Below are 21,929 nucleotides of genomic sequence, written 5' to 3' on the forward strand. Positions count from 1 at the left end.
GCGGTGGAAAAGGGCTTCCTCTGAAGGGCTGCTGGCTTCTGCCTTAGTAATAGGGTGAGAAGTTCAGCCACCTGGGATGGATTTTAGAGTAGAGCCGCTGCTCCTCCTCATCGAAAGAAGCCAGTTGAGGTCGTTTGGGTCTGACAAGGATGCCTCCTGGGCGCCTACTAAGTGAGGTGTTCTGGGCATGTCCCACCGAGGCAGACCCAGGACACGCTGGAAAGATTATATCTCTTAGCTTGCCTGGGAACACCTTGATTTTCCCCCAGACAAGCTGGAGGAAGTGGTCATGAAGAGGGTTGTCAGGGCTTCTCTACCTAGGCTGCTGCCTCCTTGACCGGCCCTGGATAAGCGTAAAAATATAAATGGATGGAGTGATGACTAGAACATTTGTTATTATCTTAAGAGATGGACCAACATGTAGCCAAATATCCATGCTTTAAAAAAATGAGACGTAATGTTTTGCATTCTTTTTCCAGAACATTTTCCTACGGTATGTCAACGTAACCTTAAATCTGCACTGAAGAAGAAGTTTGAGTGTGTGTTTGAGGGGATCGCTAAAGCAGGAAACCCAACCCTCCTGAATCAGATCTACACAGAGCTCTACATCACAGAGGGAGGGACTGCAGAGGTCAATGATGAACATGAGGTCAGACAGATTGAAACAGCATCCAGGAAACCAGACAGACCAGAAACAACCATCAGACAAGAAGACATCTTTAAAGCCTCACCTGGAAGAGACGAACCAATCAGAACAGTGCTGACAAAGGGAGTGGCTGGCATTGGGAAAACAGTCCTAACACGGAAATACACCCTGGACTGGGCTGAAGACAAAGCCACCCAGGATATCCAGTTCATATTTCCATTCACTTTCAGAGAGCTGAATGTGCTGAAAGAGGAAAAGTTCAGCTTGGTGGGACTTGTTCATCACTTCTTTACTGAAACCAAAGAAGCAGGAATCTGCAGCTTTGAAGACTTCCAGGTTGTGTTCATCTTTGATGGTCTGGATGAGTGTCGACTTCCTCTGGACTTCCACAAAACTACAATCCTAACTGACCCTAGAAAGTCCACCTCAGTGGATGTGCTGCTGATAAACCTCATCAGGGGGAAACTGCTTCCCTCTGCTCGCCTCTGGATAACCACACGACCTGCAGCAGCCAATCAGATCCCTCCTGACTGTGTTGGCATGGTGACAGAGGTCAGAGGGTTCACTGACCCAGAGAAGGAGGGGTACTTCAGGAAGAGATTCAGAGATGAGGAGCAGGCCAGCAGGATCATCTCCCACATCAAGAAAGCTCGAAGCCTCCACATCATGTGCCACATCCCAGTCTTCTGCTGGATCACTGCTACAGTTCTGGAGGATGTGCTGGAAACCAGAGAGGGAGAAGAGCTGCCCAAGACCCTGACTGAGATGTACATCCACTTCCTGGTGGTTCAGGCCAAAGTGAAGAAGGTCAAGTATGATGGAGGAGCTGAGACAGATCCACACTGGAGTCCAGACAGCAGGAAGATGATGGAGTCTCTGGGAAAACTGGCTTTTGATCAGCTGCAGAAAGGAAACCTGATCTTCTATGAATCAGACCTGACAGAGTGTGGCATCGATATCAAAGCAGCCTCAGTGTACTCAGGAGTGTTCACACAGATCTTTAAAGAGGAGAGAGGACTGTACCAGGACAAGGTGTTCTGCTTCATCCATCTGAGTGTTCAGGAGTTTCTGGCTGCTCTTCATGTCCATCTGACCTTCAGAAACTCTGGACTCAATCTGCTGGAAGATCAACAAACAACCTCCAAGAAATCCAAACTATTTAACAAACTAAAACTTCAATGTCTCCACCAGAGTGCTGTGAACAAGGCCTTACAGAGTCCAAATGGACACCTGGACTTGTTCCTCCGCTTCCTCCTGGGTCTTTCACTGCAGACCAATCAGACTCTCCTACGAGGTCTGCTGACACAGACAGGAAGTAGCTCACAGACCAATCAGGAAACAGTCCAGTACATCAAGGAGAAGCTCAGTGAAAATTTGTCTGCAGAGAAAAGCATCAATCTGTTCCACTGTCTGAATGAACTGAATGATCGTTCTCTAGTGGAGGAGATCCAACAGTCCCTGAGATCAGGACGTCTCTCCACAGGTTATCTGTCTCCTGCTCAGTGGTCAGCTCTGGTCTTCATCTTACTGTCATCAGAAGAAGATCTGGATGTGTTTGACCTGAAGAAATACTCTGCTTCAGAGGAGGCTCTTCTGAGGCTGCTGCCAGTGGTCAAAGCCTCCAACAAAGCTCTGTGAGTACATTTGTACTCATGTCTTTACTTATAACATCCAACTGTGTCAGTAATTTATTTCACCAGGCTTTCTGTCTCTGTATGAAATTGTATCCTAAAGTTTTGGGATTTCTCCAATACAACTGTAACCTCTTTGATGCCTCCAGAACTCGAGACGCTGGATTCACCATAAACTCTGATCATCACTGCTGCTGTTATGTTATCAGTCTTTGTTTAAACACTTAGGCTGCATGTGCCTGATGTTGTGATACTTCATATTCACATGCATGCTCCTAGATACATTTCTACTGCAGGTCTATTTTTAGTCACAAATGTTGGTGAAACACTTGCTTTTACATGCATGGTGGGTCCTGCATTAAAGAAAGCATTTGAATTACTCAGTGAATCCTGGCAGCCAGAGAAACATCCTTAGTTCCACTTTAAACTAAACTCTGCTTCGGTCTTCCACACTGTGTTTGTTGTTTCTTTGTTGTTGTTGGCCTGCTCTCTCCTCTCACTCCAATCTGGCTGCAGCAGATGTTTGTCCCTCCCTGAACCTGCAGACTTGGGTGCAGCACCTCAGTTCATCTTCAGTCTGAAACCAGCTGTTGTAGCTATATTCCCTCAAGCACACCTTCCCTGGTCATCTCTGCTGTGGTTGCTATAAAATTTAATCTTTATTTTAAAAAAAAGAACAAAAAACCTCAAGTCAGACTTGATGCCATTTGTTGGCAGCATGGTGCCTGTTTGTCTTTGATGATAAACTGCAGCACAGTCTAAAGGAAACCTTCTGACTTTATTGACTTTATGCATGTATATATTCTTCCTGTTCACCTTGGACACACAGCAGCTCTCTGTTTGTTGTGATTGGATCTAGAACAGCCAACATATCCTAATCTAGATGATTTCTAAGGTGGTATCTGGGAGGAAAAGTTAAAATCAGCTTGGATGGCCTGTACTGTATGATGGCCTTGGTTGCACCACATTGATGGCCATGCAGGGTGGTTCACTCCTTGGGCAAGAAGACCGAGGAGTGAGCCACCCTTGGTCAAAGCTTGGTCATTCAAGCTCACTGTTTTCCCCTTGTTGGTTGATGATAGTATTTTTTTTTTACCTGACTTATAGTCATCATTGTCTTCAAATTAACTCACACACTGCTGACTGCTGTAGCTTACCTGGCTGAGCAGGTGACCCATGCACTGAAGGTTAGAGTAGTGACTCCAGGGCCTGGTTTGAGTCTGCCCAAGACCATTTCCTGTGTGTTATTCTCCTCACTTCTCCCTCCCTTCCTGTCTTCTCTGTCCTATGCAGTGAAGACAAAAGGCCTCAAGTTCTGAAAACTCTTCCCCTTCATCATCTTCCAAATCACCTCTCTCATCTAAAATCACCAGTATTCTCTGAGTAGAGAATCTTTTCACAATCTTGAATGATAAGGATCCAAGTGGGTAAAGTTAGTTATTTGTTGTGTTCCTATTTGCAGCTGGGATAGATTGTGAAAAACTCTCGGCTGCCAAAATTACATCCAGTTTAGAAGAAAAACATTGAGTGAAGTGTTTGTTTCATCATCCTTCACAACTCATCAACCAGGTGTCACAAACTGCAGCAGAACAGTACAAAGCGTGTCATACTGGATGGCTGCAACAACCAGAGTTTTACCTACGTTTGGTATTTCTTGACAGCATGAGCGTAATATTCACTGAACAGAGTCGTCGTCTGTAATCTTTTCAGATTCAGATTCAGAACACTGTATTTATTTTCAAGGGGCAATTAGGATACTGACCTTGCCAACCGTACATACAATACACAAACATCACATTGGGGAGACGGGTCAGGCTAGGTAGCTGGCCGGTCAGCCGCTAGAGCAGCGACCTGGAACCGAACAGCAGAAAATGCACAACATCAGGAAAGATGAGGACAAAAAAGAACTCCCCCCAGACTGAGCTCCAACAGGGAGATCAGTTTGAGAACAGAAAAAAAATGACCTTAGCGCAGAGCACATGAAAACACTTAATGCGCCATAGAAACACATGACAAGCAACAGGGATGGGTAAATCAGAATCAGAATCAGAATCAGAATCAGAATGGGTTTATTGCCAGATGTTGAGGTTTACAACATTAGGAAATTGCTGCGGTGCTTCAGTGCAAACAATAAGAATTAAAGTGCTATGTAGAAAGAAAGATATGTGCATGAGATATACATGAGATATATACATGAGAATAAGAATTATGAGTGCTACGTAGAAAGATATATACATGAGTGCAGGTGGTGATCAGTGCCAGACATGAAATGATGCAGTGACACAGCGTAGGGTCATGTGTTAGTGGCGGGGACAGTCATGTGGTTATTGTTCATGTGTCCAACAGCAGAGGGGAAGAAACTGTTCTTGTGGCGAGAGGTTCTGGTGCGAATGGACCGGAGCCTCCTGCCTGAGGGGAGCAGGTCAAACAGACTGTGTCCAGGGTGAGAAGGGTCAGCTGAGATCCGGGCTGCACGCCGCAGTGTCCTGGAGGTGTACAGGTCCTGCAGAGATGGGAGTCTGCAGCCAATCACCTTCTCAGCAGAGCGCACAACACGCTGCAGTCTCTGTTTGTCCCTGATAGTGGCTCCAGCGTACCACACGGTGATGGAGGAGGTGAGGATGGACTCGATGATTGCAGTGTAGAATTGCATCATCGTCCGTGTTGGCAGGTTGAATTTCTTCAGCTGCCTCAGGAAGTACATCCTCTGCTGGGCTTTCTTGATGACGGAGGTGATGGTGGGCTCCCACTTCAGGTCCTGGGTGATGGTGGTACCCAGGAAGCGGAATGAGTCCACAGAGGTGATGGGGGTGTCAGTCAGGATGATGGGGGGGAGTGGGGCTGTGTGCTTCCTGAAGTCCACAATAATCTCCACTGTCTTCTGGGCATTCAGCACCAGGTTGTTGTAGGTTGTTGTGGCTGCACCAGGACACCAGACGTTCAACCTCCCTCCTGTAGGCAGACTCATCCCCATCAGAGATGAGCCCAATGACGGTGGTGTCATCTGCGAACTTGATTAGCTTGACAGACTGGTGGGTGGAGGTGCAGCAGTTGGTGTACAGGGAGAAGAGCAGAGGAGAAAGAACACAGCCCTGAGGGGAGCCGGTGCTGATGGTCCGGGAGTCCGAGACATTCTTCCCCAGCCTCACGTGCTGCTTCCTGTCCGTCAGGAAGTCAGTGATCCACCGGCAGATGGGATCAGGCACATTCATCTGGGAAAGGGCGAGAGACAGGCGGTGTAGACAGCGCATCCGGGCCTGCAGCATTTGTGCTGGTCTCCTCGACCCACCGTCTGCACCGGGAGGGGATAAGCATGCTTAGGATGGGAAGGAACAGTCTAAACACCGTCTGTTATCAGGGTGAGATTTGTTATGTTCAGCTCCAGCCTTGAGACCACAGCTGGCACCGGTATGTTAGCTGCATGAATTGATGGTATCTTTCTTTGGTGCGAACAACTGAATGTCAATTTCACAGGTGATCTAACAGTCCGTCACTCGTCTCTCAATCTCCCGTTGGAGAGCCACGAGCTTCTCCGAGAGGTTATCGGTTTTGCGCTCAAAGAGCAAAGTCTGAAAACTCACGACCACCATGAGCTTCTTCAAGATCTTATCCGTGCTGCGTTCAATGAGCCCATTTTGAGAAGTCACGACCCGTCCCATTGTTTCAGTCACAGCGGGCAGCCTTGTGGGGTTTTGAACAGCTGATTCCGCTTTCTTTAATCTTCAATAAGCCAGGGCCAAGCCAGCTCAGATCAGCAAGAACCCTTTGCTGCTGTGAATGTCCGTGCTGCTATATTTCAGGATCAGGCTCTAAATGTACAAATGGATCTGAGAAGATTTCCAATCATGTTTCTACTAGATTTACAGTTTGTTTTCATGTCTTCTGACTCAGAAGGTGGGACAAGTGGAGCTTACAAGGAGTAAGTGCTGCTATAGAAGAAGAGTTGTGTTTTAATGAAGCTATTTAGTTAACCAATAATTGTATTGCATGCTGGCATTAAAAATGTTTCATTTGACTGATTTAATTGTTTGTTTGTTTGTTTTCTTCCAGACTGAGTGGCTGTAACCTCTCAGAGAGAAGCTGTGATGCTCTGTCCTCAGTTCTCAACTCCCAGTCCTCTAGTCTGAAAGAGCTGGACCTGAGTAACAATGACCTGCGGGATTCAGGGGTGAAGCTTCTGTCTGCTGCACTGCAGAGTCCACATTGTACACTGGAAACTCTCAGGTCAGGATCCAAACATATCATTAAATGATATTATTGTACAAACAACCAAGCTTTATAGAATTGGCAGGTGAACTTTTCTTTATCTTTGGATTGCTTAGGAGATTCTTAATTACTGTCTGAAGATTTTTTACAGTCACATATTTTGTTTTAATGGTCAAACAGAATTATTGTTCAGTTCAATGAGCAGGTAGCTGTGAGATTCATAATAATGAGGTATATTTGTATTAAAGATGACTAAACTTGAACAGTAGCTGTGAGTTACTTTGTTTACTCATGTGTGCTGATGTTGTGAGTAATTTAAAGCTGAAGTAAACTTGTAATGAGTTTAATAGAGTTTCCAAAGTAAGTGTACTTGGAGACATTTATGTGTTTACTCAAATCAAATCAAATCAAAATTTATTTATATAGCACATATTAAAACAACAGTGTTGACCATAGTGCTTCACAGTCAATAAAAAACATGAGACAGATAAAACAAACAATAAAAGAGAACAACAACAATAGGTAACAACGCAACAAGCTAAAACAGCCAACTAGATAGAATCAAAAGCCAAAGTAAAAAAATAAGTTTTAAGACGTAATTTTAAAGACTGGATAGACTCGGCAGTGCGAATATGAACGGGGAGGTTATTCCAGAGTCTGGGTGCCACGGATGCAAAGGCCCGGTCGCCTCTCGACTTCATTCGAGTCCTAGGTTGTGCTAGGAGCCTGTGGTTTGACGATCTAAGTGCTCTGTTGGGATTGTATGAATGGAGTAAATCAGAAAGATAACTGGGCGCTAAATTATTCAAAATATTAAAAGTGAACAAAAGAATTTTAAAATCTATACGATATTTAACAGGGAGCCAATGTAATTTGGCTAAGATTGGAGTTATGTGTTCATGAATTCTCGTACCTGTTAAAAGACGCACAGCTGCATTTTGAATTAACTGGAGTCTGCAAAGAGAGGAGTGTTGAAGGCCCGAGTAGAGGGAGTTACAGTAGTCCAATCTAGATGTAATAAATGCGTGGATAAGCTTTTCAAGGTCCTTTAAAGGAAGGAACGGCTTTGCTTTGGAAATCTGACGCAACTGGTAAAAGCTGTTTTTTACCACGGTGGACACCTGTTTCTCGAGTTTAAAAGAGCCATCCAGGAACACTCCGAGGTTTCTTACAGTGGACGAAAGATGGCTAGCGAGAGGGCCTAAGGGAATCAGCTAACTGGTCTAGTGGAGTGTGGCTACCAAAGACTATGATTTCGGTCTTATTCTCGTTCAATGTAAGGAAATTATATGATAACCAAATTTTAACTTCATGCAAACAGTTGAACAGAGGTTGCAAAGAAGCAGTCACATCGGATTTCAAAGGTAAATAAATCTGGATATCATCAGCATAACAGTGAAAGGAGATGTTGTATTTACTAAAAATTGATCCCAAGGGCAACATGTACAAAGAGAAAAGAGCAGGACCGAGCACGGACCCTTGAGGCACACTACAATAAATAGAGGCAGAAGCCGAGGAGTGTTGCCCCATAGCAACAGAGAACGACCTCTCTGAGAGATAGGATTTAAACCAAGATAAAACCGTACCTTTGAGACCAACAACATGTTCCAGTCTTGATAGAAGAATGTTGTGGTTAACCGTGTCAAAAGCAGCAGATAAGTCAAGTAAAACTAAGACCACAGAATATCCAGAGTCAACAGTTAAAAGAAGATCATTAAAAACTCTAAGTAAGGCTGTCTCTGTGCTGTGGCGAGGTTTCAAACCAGACTGAAACTTGTCATTAATACCATTTGCATCTAAAAAGGCCTGTAGTTGTTTTAAAACTACCTTTTCCAATATTTTGGAAATAAAAGGGAGTTTGGAGATCGGCCTGTAGTTGGTGAGATCAATTAGGTCAAGATTTTTCTTTTTCATAATAGGTTGCACAACAGCATGCTTAAAGACAGACGGTACACAACCTGATGACAATGATGCATTCAGCAGAGATAGGATACAAGGACCAATAACATGTAAAGCTTCCTTAAAGAAACGAGAAGGAAGAATATCATGCGGGGAACCAGAGATTTTGAGATGATCAATTATATCTTTTAAAGCAGAATAAGACACTGGCTCAAACTGTTGAAAGACAGTCAAGCATTCAGAAGCTGGAACTGGCTCTAAAACTGATGATGAATGAGATGGATGAGAAGCCCTTAGAGCTGAGATTTTATCAGAGAAATACTTTAAGAATTTATCACAAAGAGCAGGGGAAGCATCCCTATAAGTGGTAGTGCGAGGGTTTATCACAGAATTAAAAGTATTAAAAAGGGCTCGGGGGTTGTGGCTATTAGTCATAATAATGATAGACAAAAAGGCAGATTTGGCAGCTTTAACAGACTTTTGATACTTAGATAGACAATTATGGAGGATGTCCAGAGAGACGTGGAGTTTGTCTTTCCTCCATTTTCTTTCTGCACGACGACATTCACGCCTAAGGGCGTGAGTAGTATCATTTAGCCAGGGTTGTGAGGATTTGGCACGTTTAATCCTCAGAGGTGCCACAGAGTTAAGGATGTCAGCGTATGTAGTATAAAAGAGGTTAGCAAGCTCATCCACTGATAAAACCCCATTACAGTTAGCATCAGAGAGGGGAGAGACAAGGAAAGCATCAATGAAGTAGGCGATTGACTGGGAGTTAATCGTGCGCGATTGCCGCACAGGACCATCACTGTTCAAGTCCACAGCACTTGCTACAGTATTAAACAAAACCGGGAAGTGATCTGAAATCCCAGAGTCCTCTATGTCCGTGATGCAAATATCCAGACCATAAGATAGTACCAAATCAAGTATATGACCTTTAGTGTGAGTTGGTTCACTTACCCACTGGGTGAAATTGAGGGTGCTAATAATGAAATCCTTAGCTAGCGAACTGTCCTCACAGCAAACATGAATGTTGAAGTCACCAACAATTAATATACGGTCATAACGTGGCACTAGGCTCCCCAGTAGATCAGCAAATTCTGGAAGAAAATCCTTAATAAGTTTCGGGGGACGATACACCACAGCGCACAGGATGGAGGGGATGCAGTTCACTTCCAATAACTGCACCTCGAAACTGCAGTACAGAACAGGTGGCAGCTGCCGACATCGAAATTTGTTTTTAAAAACTGAAGCTAGCCCTCCACCTCTTCCAGTGGTCCGGGGTGAGCTAATAAGAGCATAGTCAGGTGGGAGCAGCTCCGAGAAGGGAAAAAGTTCGCCGGGGCGAAGCCAAGTTTCCGTCAGGAATAAGAAATCCAGTCCCGACGATAGAATAAGGTCATTCAAAATAAAAGTCTTATTCGTCAGAGACCTTGTATTTAATATAGCCATACGGAGAGTGGTCACACTGTTACTGGTAGGAGAACGCCGCAGCAGGCGAAGGTTGCCGAGATTCGCGCCTCCTCTGGAGGACCGCACCCAGCACCGACCGGGTGGAAGATCAGCTGGGAGGTCCAGGTAACCATAAGGTCCAACAGGGCGAATCCAGCGATGACAGAACAGTCTGAAGTTAGCATGGTCTCGGAGGGCAGAAATAGATGACAGAATGTTTGTAGAATAGCGATCATTTGTTGCAACATAGGACTTTAAAAGGGCCTTGATACGAACACGGATGCCGCCACGTTTACCCCGTCTCCGTGAACGTTTCCTTTGAGAGAAGGTAGATGGTAAGTGGCGGAGGTAATCAAGAAAGCCCTTCAAAAGCGGAGGAGGATTGTCAGATCTCCATTAAAAATCTTGTGTCTGGTAGTCCAAAGGCCGGAGATTCAAAAGAGTTTGGCGATCATAGGTAAGTAACGTGGAGACATCAGAGCAACACATAGAGAGAAGGACAATAAAGAACAAACAAAAACGGAGGAGACGGCTTGCCGTGAACACTGGCGCCATCTTAGTATTCAATTGCCACAGCAATTGAATTGCCACTAAAGTCCAGGAGCAGGAGGCTGTGTGTAGCATAGAGGAACCCAGACCTCAGCTTTGTCTCCTGGTTTCTGTTGCTGCTGTTACAGTTTCCCCTCATCGTTCCCTTCAACAGTCTCCTCACTGTAACAAATCAAAGTATTACTGTATAGATTCACGTCTGAATGTTGTCATGTGCTATTAAAACTGAAAGCGATGTTTCATACACCCACGTGGTTCAGTCACACAGTAACTGATGGTAAATAATGTTTGTGTTGAGCACATCGTACAGGTCAGCTGCTCCACACAGATCTCAGGTTTACATGCTGGAACAGTTTGTGATCATGAAGGATAAACCTCACTTCCTCTTTGTTTCATACAGATGTGACATGAACAATAACACATTCATGAAATCCTTTTAGGAACACAAACACTATTGTAGCTGGAGAATATATTTGAATGTAGGATAATGTAGGGGATCAGAAACAACAGTAATAACTAACCACCACCTCACCATTTGGGTTGGTAGCTGCATGTTGATTGATGAAGTCATTTTCTTCTTCCTCCATTTCTACCTTATTAACATCAGATTAAAAGCTGCACAGAGACAGGCCCTGGACATGTTTAGCCTAGCTTAGTACAAGGACTGGACATGGGGGAAACGGCTCTCATCACTGGATCGAAACATGAAAATAAATCTGAAGTAAAGTTTTGTTGAAGTGAACTGTGGTGGTGCCCAATGTTCCCTCTAAGCTGCGCTCGTGCAACTGTGCGCTGCTGGCACGTCTCTGCGCACAGAAAGTCTGTGTTGCACACAAAAGAAAAATCAAATCTCAATTGAAATTAAGATTAATACTTCAACAATTCTGTTTTGCAGTGTTAGTCAGTGACTGGCTGCTCCCATATGGGAGTAGAACGATGCCACCATATCCCATAGTCCAGCCAATCACGCGATTCATATATACGCAGCTAATCAACGTCGCTGACAGGCTATGACAGCGTCCTTATGTGCCAACACCGGTGTTATAGCGAGCAAAGTGGCTGATGATGAGGTGAAGCCACGTTAATGACAACGTGTACAACCATTGGAGACGTGAGCAGGACAGACGGAGCAACTGAGGGAAAAAGTGTGGACTTTATACCAGTTTTTAAATTGTGTTGATCGGCCACGTAAAACCAGAGTTATGATAAAATATCTGCAATGTTTGGTTTTCTTCCTGAATAGTATCGTTGTTTATAACAACGATACTATTCAGTATTTATTGCAATAAACTTTGTTGTTTGCAAAACTCAGTTACTTTTTTGAAGAAGTAACTATATAATTAATTGCCCAACATTGGTCATTATATCCTGTATTTTGCAGACAGAGTTACAGACTCTCTCCCAGACCACAGACTCATAATACAGTCAGAGCTTTATTTTATAAAAAGAAAGAAAGAAAGTTAGTTGTGTTTTCAAAATTGGAGTTCAAGTTATTTTTACTTCCAATAGTGTTAACATGCTACAGGTCATGAACAAGATTTTTTTTTTAATTTTCATTGTAAGTGGGCTAAAGCAGTTAATTAAAAGTAGTTTAACATAAATGTAAATGCTGTAATTTGATTACTTTAATAAACCATGTAACTTGGATGGATAAGATGCTGGCGTGACCACAGTGCACACGTCTGCTGTTGCTCACAGTGGTCCAAGGGACGCTCAGGGAGTTTGTGTGTTCGCTCAGACACATGAAACATTAGAGGGAACATTGGCGGTGACTGGCAGGGAAAAGGGGAATGATAAGACTTATTGTAAATATAAGCTTTTTCATGAGTGGAAATCCACTGTGACTGTGAGCTGCTGCTACAGCCTCCAGATTAGCCAGCAGCTCATCCTGCTCAACATTTTCTCACCAACTTTAATGGAAGTGTGATGTTTTCAGCTGGAGTGATGGTCAGGATGGCCTCCCTCTCCTCTTCTACTCCTCTTCCTCTTTCATTTGTAAAGCTACTTCTGCTGCTTTCATTCATTTGGAAGTCCTGTAGCTGAGTTTGGGAGAGACTAACAGCCTCGGCAGAAGAGGGGAGAAAGGCTGTAACACCACCACTTTACTCTGTTCTACCTGTCACATCATTTTATCAGGAAACAAATATGCTCATGTTTTTACTATGTTTGTCTTGAAGATGTAAGAAGATCACATGGTGCTTTTTATTATTGTGTTGGTTTGTTTCCTGTCTCTTGGATGGAGACCAGCTGTGCGTGGCCCCTGGGCCTGTGGTCAGAGTGTGTGCTGGATAATCCGGCCCAGGATGAGGCCAAACTGACATGGGATGAAATAGGGCTGGGCGATATGACCCAAAATTCATATCTCGATATTTTTTAGCTGGGTGGCGATATAAGATATATATCTCAATTTTTTTTTTTTTAAGCCATAAGTTAAGAACAAAAAGAGAGTTCTTAGTCACACTGTGTCCCAGATGTCACACGGGCACTTTTATTTACATACAGCGTAGATATTACTCAAAAATAAATTATCAGCATTTATTAAATAATCATGGTCCATAAATAAAAGAAAACAATGTTGTTTTTGTGCATAACAAAAAGCTCACAATTATGCAGTCAAAATGTAAACTAATAGACGCTGAGCATAATAACAAAGAGACAGATGTCACAGCTGCACCACGTCTCTGAACAGGTGCCATTTGTGGTCCTTATACACACACAGTACGTATCACTCCGCGAGGCTCCTCCTCTGTAGCCGTAATCCTCCGACAATCCATCAAGTGGTGCAGCTCCGTAGCTTAGCAAAGTCATGTTAAAACATTTTTTGACAGATTGCTGAGCGCTGTGTACCACATAAAATCGGTTCGCGGTCAGTAAGCACAACCAGAATTCATACATAAGGCGCACTGTCGATTTTTGATAAAAGGAAAGGATTTTAGGCCGTGCAGCCCCTCTGGGCTGCATGTCGTTAGTGCAGTTAGCTCGCTAACACGTTGACGCCATACAGCCCCACGCATGGTAACTCGCTAACGGAGATTTTCCGCTTTCATCTTGTCATTGCCTGCAGGTGAAGCTATGGGGGAGGCGAGACCGAGTAACGTTGCGTAGAGACAAAAGTGGACGAAAGAGAGGCAAACCTGCGGCTCCACAAGTATAATTATAACGTAACATAGACTATATCGATATAAACGATATTGTCACATCTTATATCTCGTATGAAAATATATCGATATTTTTAAAAAACTCGATATATCGCCCAGCCCTAGGATGAAATGTCTGTCACATAATTGAGCTTAGTGTACTTTCATTTCTGCACAATTTAAAAACAACCAAAACTTGTTTCTGTCTTTTCTATGTTATACTGTAGACTTTCTTTTATACTGTGTCCAAAAGGAGCAGCTTTTACTTTGAAGGGGAGCCATCTCCGTTTCATCTTCAGGTTGGATGATGGAAGCAAATTAGTGTGTGATGTTCTTTCTGTGTTGCACTTTGTAGACGCTCCCTGAGCACTGGTCTCACAGCCAGCTGCACATAGAGACCAGTGTTGTTAGTCCAGGTCAGAAGATGACTTGATGGAATGAAAATGAGCTTGTAGTTTTTCTGCTTTAATAATGTGACTGGAAAAATGGTGTTGGACTTCAAATTTGTCCATTTCTTTCACATTTCACCTTTAAAAGTGAAGCCTTGTGGTTCCTGGAAGGAAAAACACGACTTTTTCATGTTTTTATGATAAATGTACGACTTTAATGTGAAACATTCAGAGTTTTTTCTCTTGCTGTGTTTGTTTGAAGCTGCTTCCTGTTGGCTTCAGCTGTTTGGAGTTTCCATTTTCTAAACTTCTACCTGAGTGAGCCTGTGTCACTTTTGACTCTTAAGCGGCTAGTTGTTCAAATGAATAACACCAATACTGTGCTTGACATTCTTCCATCTTGTTTAGCAAAGGACTGTTTTGATGTAATCGGACCTAGTATCCCATTTCTTATGAACTTTTCCTTGCTCTCAGACTGTGTTCCTTCGGCCTTTAAGCATGCTGTAGTCCACCCGATTCTTAAAAAAAGAAACTTTGACTGTTATTGTCACGGCTGGTAAGGCGAGCCGTGTGGTGTGGAGGAAGCAGGACCCAAGATGCAGGCAGTGGATGAAATACTGGTGAGGTTTATTTACAAAGGTGTAGTGGCAAGCAAGCAGTGGAGCATGACAAATAACTGAAGACACCTAAACTGGGAGAACTAAAAATAACAGACCTGGGAGCATACGACAAAGGGGAGGAAAAGCAGAGAGACGCAGACGAGGAACAGGACACTGTGGCACACAGGGTAACGCAGACTGACACGAAGTAACACAGACGAACCGGCAACAGGCAGGAGAACACACAGGGCTAAAATACACACACCAGTAATCAGGGGATGCGAGACAGGAGGGCAACACAGCTGGGAGAAATCTGGGCTGACGGGACAGGGGAAACGTAAACTGATCACACTCACATATGACACGGACCTTCACAATAAAACAGGAAACTCAGATACATGGAACCAGACAAGACATTGAACTAAACAGACAGATTCACAAACAGATGGGGAGACACCATAGACAGACAGATACAGACGCAGACTCAAAGGCAGACCAAATATAACACACAGAACTCAAACAATAATAATCATCATCATAAACTGGAAAATGATAACTAAAAGCGCTGGGTCACCGACCCAGGACCATGACAGTTATGACCTTTCAAACTACAGACCGATCTCTAAGCTTTCGTTCTTGTCCAAGATCCTGGAGAGACTAGTTCTCTCCTAGCTCCAGGCGTACTTGGACACGAACAATATTGCTGAGAAATTTCAATCTGCCTTTAAGCACTGAAACAGCGTTGGTTAGAGTTCTTAATGATATTCTTGTAATCACTGATACTGGACGCTCTATGGTCCTAGTTTTACTGGACCTCTCTTCGGCCTTTGATATGGTGGACCATAACATTTTATTACTAAGACTTGAGCACACTGTGGGTATTAGAGGCACTGCCCTCGACTGGTTTAAATCATATCTCGCTGATAGATCCTTATCAGTTAACTTAGGCACCTTCTCCTCTTCCTCTGCACCAGTCTGTTGTGGTGTGCCTCAAGGATCAGCTCTAGGCCCTATTCTCTTCTCATTGTATTTGCTCCCTCTAGGCGCAATCTTTGGAAAAATACAACATCGCCTTCCACTGTTATGCCGATGACATACAGATCTATTTTGAACTTACTGACGACCTTGCTGTGTCCCTGCACTACTTTCAAGAATGCATGCGGGAGGTCAAAGAATGGTTTCTGAGTAATTCCCTCGTTTTAAATGATAAGAAGACTGAGACTGTGGTGTTCAACAGTAAAATCCCTCGTGCCCAACTCTGTGCTGCCCTGGGTTCCTTTGCTAGCTCTTCCTGTGACTAAGTCAGTAACTTGGGTGTACTGCTGCATAGCTCGCTCAAACTCGATAAGCAAGTGTCTGCTGTAGTGAGATCTAGTTTCACCAACTGCGCCTTATCGCTAAGGCTAGGCACTATGTTCTGCATGAGGACCTGGAGAAGCTTATTCACGCTTTTGTGACCTCCAGGTTGGATTATTGTAACTCCTTGTACTACGGTCTTCCCTCTTCTCTTCTTCTTAGACTGCAAACAGTCCAATATCCAGCAGCCCGCCTCTTGACTGGTACCAGGAAATTTTGCCATATTACTCCTGTTCTAGCTAGCTTCCATTGGCTGCCCATAAAGTACCGTTTTCAATTTAAAACATTACTCCTTACATTCAAAACTATTAATAAATTAGCGCCAAGTTATCTTAGTGAACTTCTCAAATCACATACTCCAGCTAGAACACTCAGATCTGCCACTCAACTACTTCTGACCCAACCCAGATCCCGGCTGAAGTCCCGGGGTGACCGTGCGTTTGCTCTGGTTGCCTCTCGACCTCCGCGCATCTGATTTCATTGCGCTGTTCAAATCACGACTAAAAACCCACTTATTCAATCTTGCCTTTCCCTCTAGTTAATATTTCTTTTATGATTTTATATCATGCACTTTTATGCTCATTTAAATTCTTGTTTGTTCTGTACCTGTTGCTTTGCTATGTGTCAGTGACAGCTACCTGCTTGCATACTTAGTACTTGCTTTGGTCCTATTTCTATTATCCTCCTCCTATTCTCTATCTTACTTGTTAAGCACCTTGGCATACCCTTGGTTTTTAAGTGTGCTTTAAAAATAAAGTTTATTATTATTATTATTATTATTATTGTTATTATTACATGCTGAACCTTCTTCAGCTCTGAACAGATGATGAAACACTGAATGATTTCAAGCTCACACTTTGTCTAATAAACTTACATCTTTCATTCTTCATACAGATTGTTTGGCTGTGGTTTGTCAGAGATCAGCTGTGACTATCTGGCAGCAGCTCTGAAGTCCAACCCCTCGTATCCCAGAGTGCTGGACCTGAGTGTAGACTGCAACAACCTGCAGGATTCAGGAGTGAAGCAGCTGTGTGTTCTTCTGGAGAATCCACGATGTCGATTTGAAACTCTGAGGTCAGTCACATGTTTTAGTTGTGCTGAGATGAATATGATGTGAAAGTTGTGCTGACACTGTGGATCAGTAGGCCCACACACCTCTATACAGGAAGTCTGGTTCTACTCTTTGTAGAACTTCTGATCCCTGATCCTCTGAGTCTGACTCAGTAAATAATGCAGAGTTCTGAGCTGATGTGGGTGAGAGGACTCAGGCAGCCTGACAGAGTTGATGTCCAGGTCTTCCCTGCTTGTCCTGATATACATAAACATGAGTATCCTTGCAGGTCAGATCTCATCAGTCACACCTGTTAGTGCAGTTCTCCTCTAGATTGTAGTGTTTGTTAAACTAGGATGATTTTAGGAGCCTGGACCGCAGATCTAAGGGAAGATATGACTTGGAAAGACTAAACCAACCTATTAGAGGTGTTTGCACTAACATAGATAAATACTCAGATTTACACCTTTAGTGTCTCACAAAGGGTTGAAAAGTGAATGTGCACAGAGAGGTTGGTGGTGAGACGGGCACTTCCAGCACTGTAGATGTGATCCAGCTCAGTGTTCATGGAAATAATCCGGAGAGCAGGATTCCTTGATGAATGTCACATCTTCTTAAAGTTATAATCCACAGGGAAAACTGTGAAACTGTCGATCTGATATCTACTCAACCAATCAGGTGTTTACATGCCCTTCACTGATCTCCAGCCCCACCTTATTATCAGTTTCTCTCTCTTTTACATCTGAATTATCTTCACTTCACATTTCAGTCAGTTCAGATTTCATTAGCACGTTCACTTTAGCATAATCCATTTGAATCCAAACACCTTTCTCTTTAAACTCTGTTTGTCAGTCACAGTATATCCAGTACAATCCTCTTTTTCACTGCGTCACACACATTCAGAGATCAGAGTGTCCTGTGTGTGCTCTCATTCACTCACACTCACTCTCATATGGCTGAAGTCTGTTTGTACACAGGCTAATCTGGGACTCTCCACCATTTGACCCTAGAAATAAAGAAGCTTCTTGGATGAGAGGTGAAACGTCTTCAAGAAACTTAAAGAAGTCCAGATGCCTTTTTTTCTAAGCTCTTTAGATAACTGCGAACCTTCACAAACGCCTCATCAGTGGGACTCTCAGAGCTACCAGCCCTTTGCTACAATCACAAAGCTCTTCATTGAAATCAATGATATCAAAGCTGGAATTAAATGAGTCCAAGTCTTCTGCTGATTCAGCATCACATTCATATTTGCTCCTTGCTCTGCATCCCCACCATGGACTTCATTCCTTTCCAAGCCAGCCTTGAGTGTCCTTTATCCAACTTATGCTCTGCTTTACTTTTAGACCTGATTTTAGCTGCTTTATCTCTCTTTTGACAAGTTTCTGTGCCTCGATCTTTTTCTTCTCTCCCTCATAACAAGACAGCTTCTTCTGACTGAGAAGATCTTTGAGTGATTTACTAATCCAGGGCTAATTTTGGGGGAAAATAGTTCCTGTTTTCAAAGTAATCCCCATTTTTCCCAGAAAGAAATGTAAGTAGAAATAAATGATCTAAGTGAGAACATGAGCCTTTAAAAAGGCTCTTCTGAGGCTGCTGCCAGTGGTCAAAGCCTCCAACAAAGCTCTGTAAGTAAATATGTGATCATAGCTTTAGCTTTTAAATGTTTAGTCTAGTTAACACAGATCAGGTGGAACAACTCAAATAAAATATCAAAACTATTAAGTGGTCATCGGTACTCAGTTTGTTCAATACTGAATACAATGGAGCACAAATTGTCCACGTTTCTGAAATATTTCTGGGTGTAACTGTCACCAAAGTGCAATTTAGACCTGGCCTGTGGTTGTTATCTAAGTGATAATCATCAATTCTACTAAAACAAATACAAAATAAAGAAGTTTGACACATTCTGTTGATATCAAAAGCACACTGAACAATTCAGTGTTGTTTTACTGCTGTTCTCTCTTCACTTCTTCTCCTCTGATTCTCTCCACATGTTGCTCTGCATCAGTGCTCAGTTTCCTGACAAAACAAGATGAAATATTGCTAAATATAATAGTATCTCATTACGCTTCAACATAAGTGTTTTATTTTTGTAATTGTTTATCTGTTATTTTTCAGACTGAGTCACTGTGACCTGTCAGAGAGAAGCTGTGAAGCTCTGGCCTCAGGTCTCAGCTCTCAGACCTCTAATCTGAGACAGCTGGACCTGAGTAACATCAACCTGAAGGATTCAGGCGTGAAGCTTCTGTCTGAAGGACTGAAGAGTCCACACTGTACACTGGAAACTCTCAGGTGAGATCAAGCATTTTTCTTTCATCAACTGACAGAATTAGCAGATTAATAATAAGGCAGTCCTCTAATAAGAGGAGAAGTGGAGGTGTTTTGAAGGGCAACATACTGTTATGTTAACAAGACAGGAAGTAGTTCCTGGGAACTGCTTCCTTTGTTATTGTCCAAGTAGAAACATGATGGTGAAACAGTGATGAGTTTGCAGAGGTGGATCCACACAACACAACAATGCAGTTGCGTGCTGAAAGCAGACTTCTCACAGATTCTGAGGCTGCAGGTTTCATCACTGTCCAACCAAAATTCACTGAACCAGCAGTAAATGAACGTCCAAAACTACGCTTCATGTTTAAAAAACAGATGATCAGGGGATTTGTGTTTACATCTTTTTTGTGTAATCTGTTCACCTGCTGTTTCAGCTGTTTGGTGGTTGTTGAGATGTTTTTGTGAACTTTTAGCTGAGATTCTGACATTTCTGTAGATACCACACATGTCTAATTACTTTGTACAGCATGAATGGCCATAACGAGGTTTTTAACAGTAAGAAAAGTTGTAAAACTTCAGAAAATATAGTTAAAAGTCCAAAACCTTCCACGTCTGGTGGCTTGTGGTAAGGAGCAGATCAAACGAGTAAAGAATTACGTTATAATTATAAATGGCTTCAACAGCACATTCAGGTCTGTGAGACTCATTCAGACACTGAGCCGTGGCTCTGTGCTACATGCACATATTTCTGCATCTCTGCCATTCAGACACACTTTATATATAGTTTATTTTATGTAGGATTCAATACTGAACTGTACATTTAGTCTTTTTAAAGGCAGCAAGTTTTATTCAGTGTTTTCATAAAAGCCTTATTTCTATCCATTTACTGCTATTAGGAAGAACACGTGAGGTTTAAGACCTGGACCAGTTTGAAACCTTTTGTCCTCCACAATGGAAAATGGGTGGAAATAAAAATGGGTCTCACTTTAGCCAGCTCCTAATTTTATCAGTTCTGCTCTCAGCGTCTCCTGTATATCTCCTGTATAAATGTTGCACTCAGCTTTGTGGTCTCCAATATCAATGAAATGCAGCCAGATGCTGCTCATTTTGCCTTTTCACTCTTTCCTGACACGCTTGCATTTCAATACAGCTCCCATTTCTCTGTGTACTGGTCTCTACCACTACCCTTGCTGTCTATGGGACATTTCCGTCCTCTTTCACATAATGGTATGATCCCAGTCTGTCTCTTAAAGTGTTTGGCCACATGGTTTGCTCATCAGAATAACATCTCAGCCGTGCTCACATTGATTATCAGCAAGCCTGAAAATTCATCAATATTTGACATATGAAATTATCTCAAGGGCTGGATTTGGCCCACGGGCCATATGTTTGACACCCCTGGTTTACACAGTTTGGTATTCAATGTACAACTGAGCTAGCTCTCAGCTAACTAGCAGACAAGCTAACTGCTGGGACTGCGTCTTTCTAACAAGAGCGTCAGACACTCAGACTGGTTTCCTTTGTGGATGATGATGTGTTCTCACACTGATCCTTCATGCTGATGCTGCCATCCACCCACTGCTCCTGGATTCCTCATCATCATCTCCATCAGCCCTCACAATACTCCACCTTCATCAGCTTCATGTTCAGCAGCCTGGATGGACAGTAATTCTTTCCATGGGTTATGGTGGGACATTGAGAGCTGAAGTCAAACAGCAGTGAGAATGAAAGACTGATTCATTTCTATTTAGTCTTGTGATGTGCAGCTTTGTTCAGAGCATTAAGGCCCAGCAAAGATTACTGAGGTCATAGAGTCCTGATGAAACCTGTGTGCTTATAGAAACTGAGACCAGATGAACCAGAATAGAAGGACATTAAAATGAAGTGTCAGCTACACAAAGGCAAAGCTATTCAGTTGTTGCTGTGAGTTATTTAAATGGAGGATGGAGTCAGACTTTAAGCTGCTGGACTCAGTCACTATATCCTGTTGTCCTCATAGAACCTGGACACACAGACTCACCTGTGACACAGTGACACACAGTGTGGGCTACACACACATTAGAAAGTGGATCAGTCACACTTGTGCAATCATTTGTTGTGCTGGGAAACCATGAACACTTTGAATCACATTAATGGCTTTGTTACAGCAACATTCAATCATGAGTTCAAAAGTAGTGTATTGTGTACTTATTTTAATAGTACTGCAGTATGAGAAGTGCAACATTCAGTGTGCAGAAACAGATCAGGTGCTTTCTAACAGCAGTGTTCCCTTTAAAACAGCAGCAGTTCAAATATTTCTGTCAGTCTGAGCTGAAACATGAATCTAATCAAATATCAAATCAAAGTTCTTTGCCTCTGCCAGGACGTTAACATTTGATCTAGTTTTTTACAAAGTTCCCTCAGCGTCCAGAGCCACCAACATACCTTTGATCAACAGCAAGTGAACATTTATAAATGTGTGTTTCCAGAACAGGAAGCAGCAGAACTATTGTTCTGTTATCAGGCAGCAGCACAAACGCTCATCAGCTCATTTACTGTGCAGGACTTTGAGTGTGTGAAGTGTGTGTTTGTGCTGGATTTCCTTTGGAGAATCTCAGTCAGAAACCAGACAAAGAAAAACTCTTTCAACAGTCCAGGTTGAGTTGACAACATGAACTGCATTTATCTTCCTCTGACTTGACATGTTCTTCCTCCTCTGCACCGAGCCAGCTGCTAAGACTCACAAGCTCATTGACATTTTCTG

At 43.0% G+C, this 21,929-nt stretch overlaps 2 protein-coding genes across 7 annotated transcripts in view; one reads left to right on the plus strand and one right to left on the minus strand.

Annotated features, from left to right (window-relative positions):
- LOC146634309 (protein NLRC3-like) overlaps positions 1-21,929 on the plus strand; it is a 709,813-nt gene that overhangs the window by 554,380 nt on the left and 133,504 nt on the right. For 2 of the 6 annotated variants that reach the window (XM_085376514.1, XM_085376528.1), the window contains 2 exons: positions 480-2,280; positions 6,328-6,501. In XM_085376514.1, the coding sequence (XP_085232640.1) occupies positions 480-2,280; positions 6,328-6,501 (1,975 nt within the window). Of the gene's footprint in view, positions 1-479; positions 2,281-6,327; positions 6,502-16,758; positions 16,939-19,033; positions 19,208-21,929 lie in introns of all 6 variants that reach the window. The other 4 variants (XM_085376536.1, XM_085376500.1, XM_085376545.1 and 1 more) reach the window with 4 other exon arrangements.
- LOC146634314 (NLR family CARD domain-containing protein 3-like) overlaps positions 1-21,929 on the minus strand; it is a 494,998-nt gene that overhangs the window by 112,023 nt on the left and 361,046 nt on the right. The window lies entirely within an intron of this gene.

This window comes from Diplotaxodon limnothrissa, linkage group LG3, assembly GCF_057381915.1.
Source record: "Diplotaxodon limnothrissa isolate DT_005_m linkage group LG3, D_limnothrissa_male_GT1.1, whole genome shotgun sequence".
Taxonomy (NCBI): domain Eukaryota; kingdom Metazoa; phylum Chordata; class Actinopteri; order Cichliformes; family Cichlidae; genus Diplotaxodon; species Diplotaxodon limnothrissa.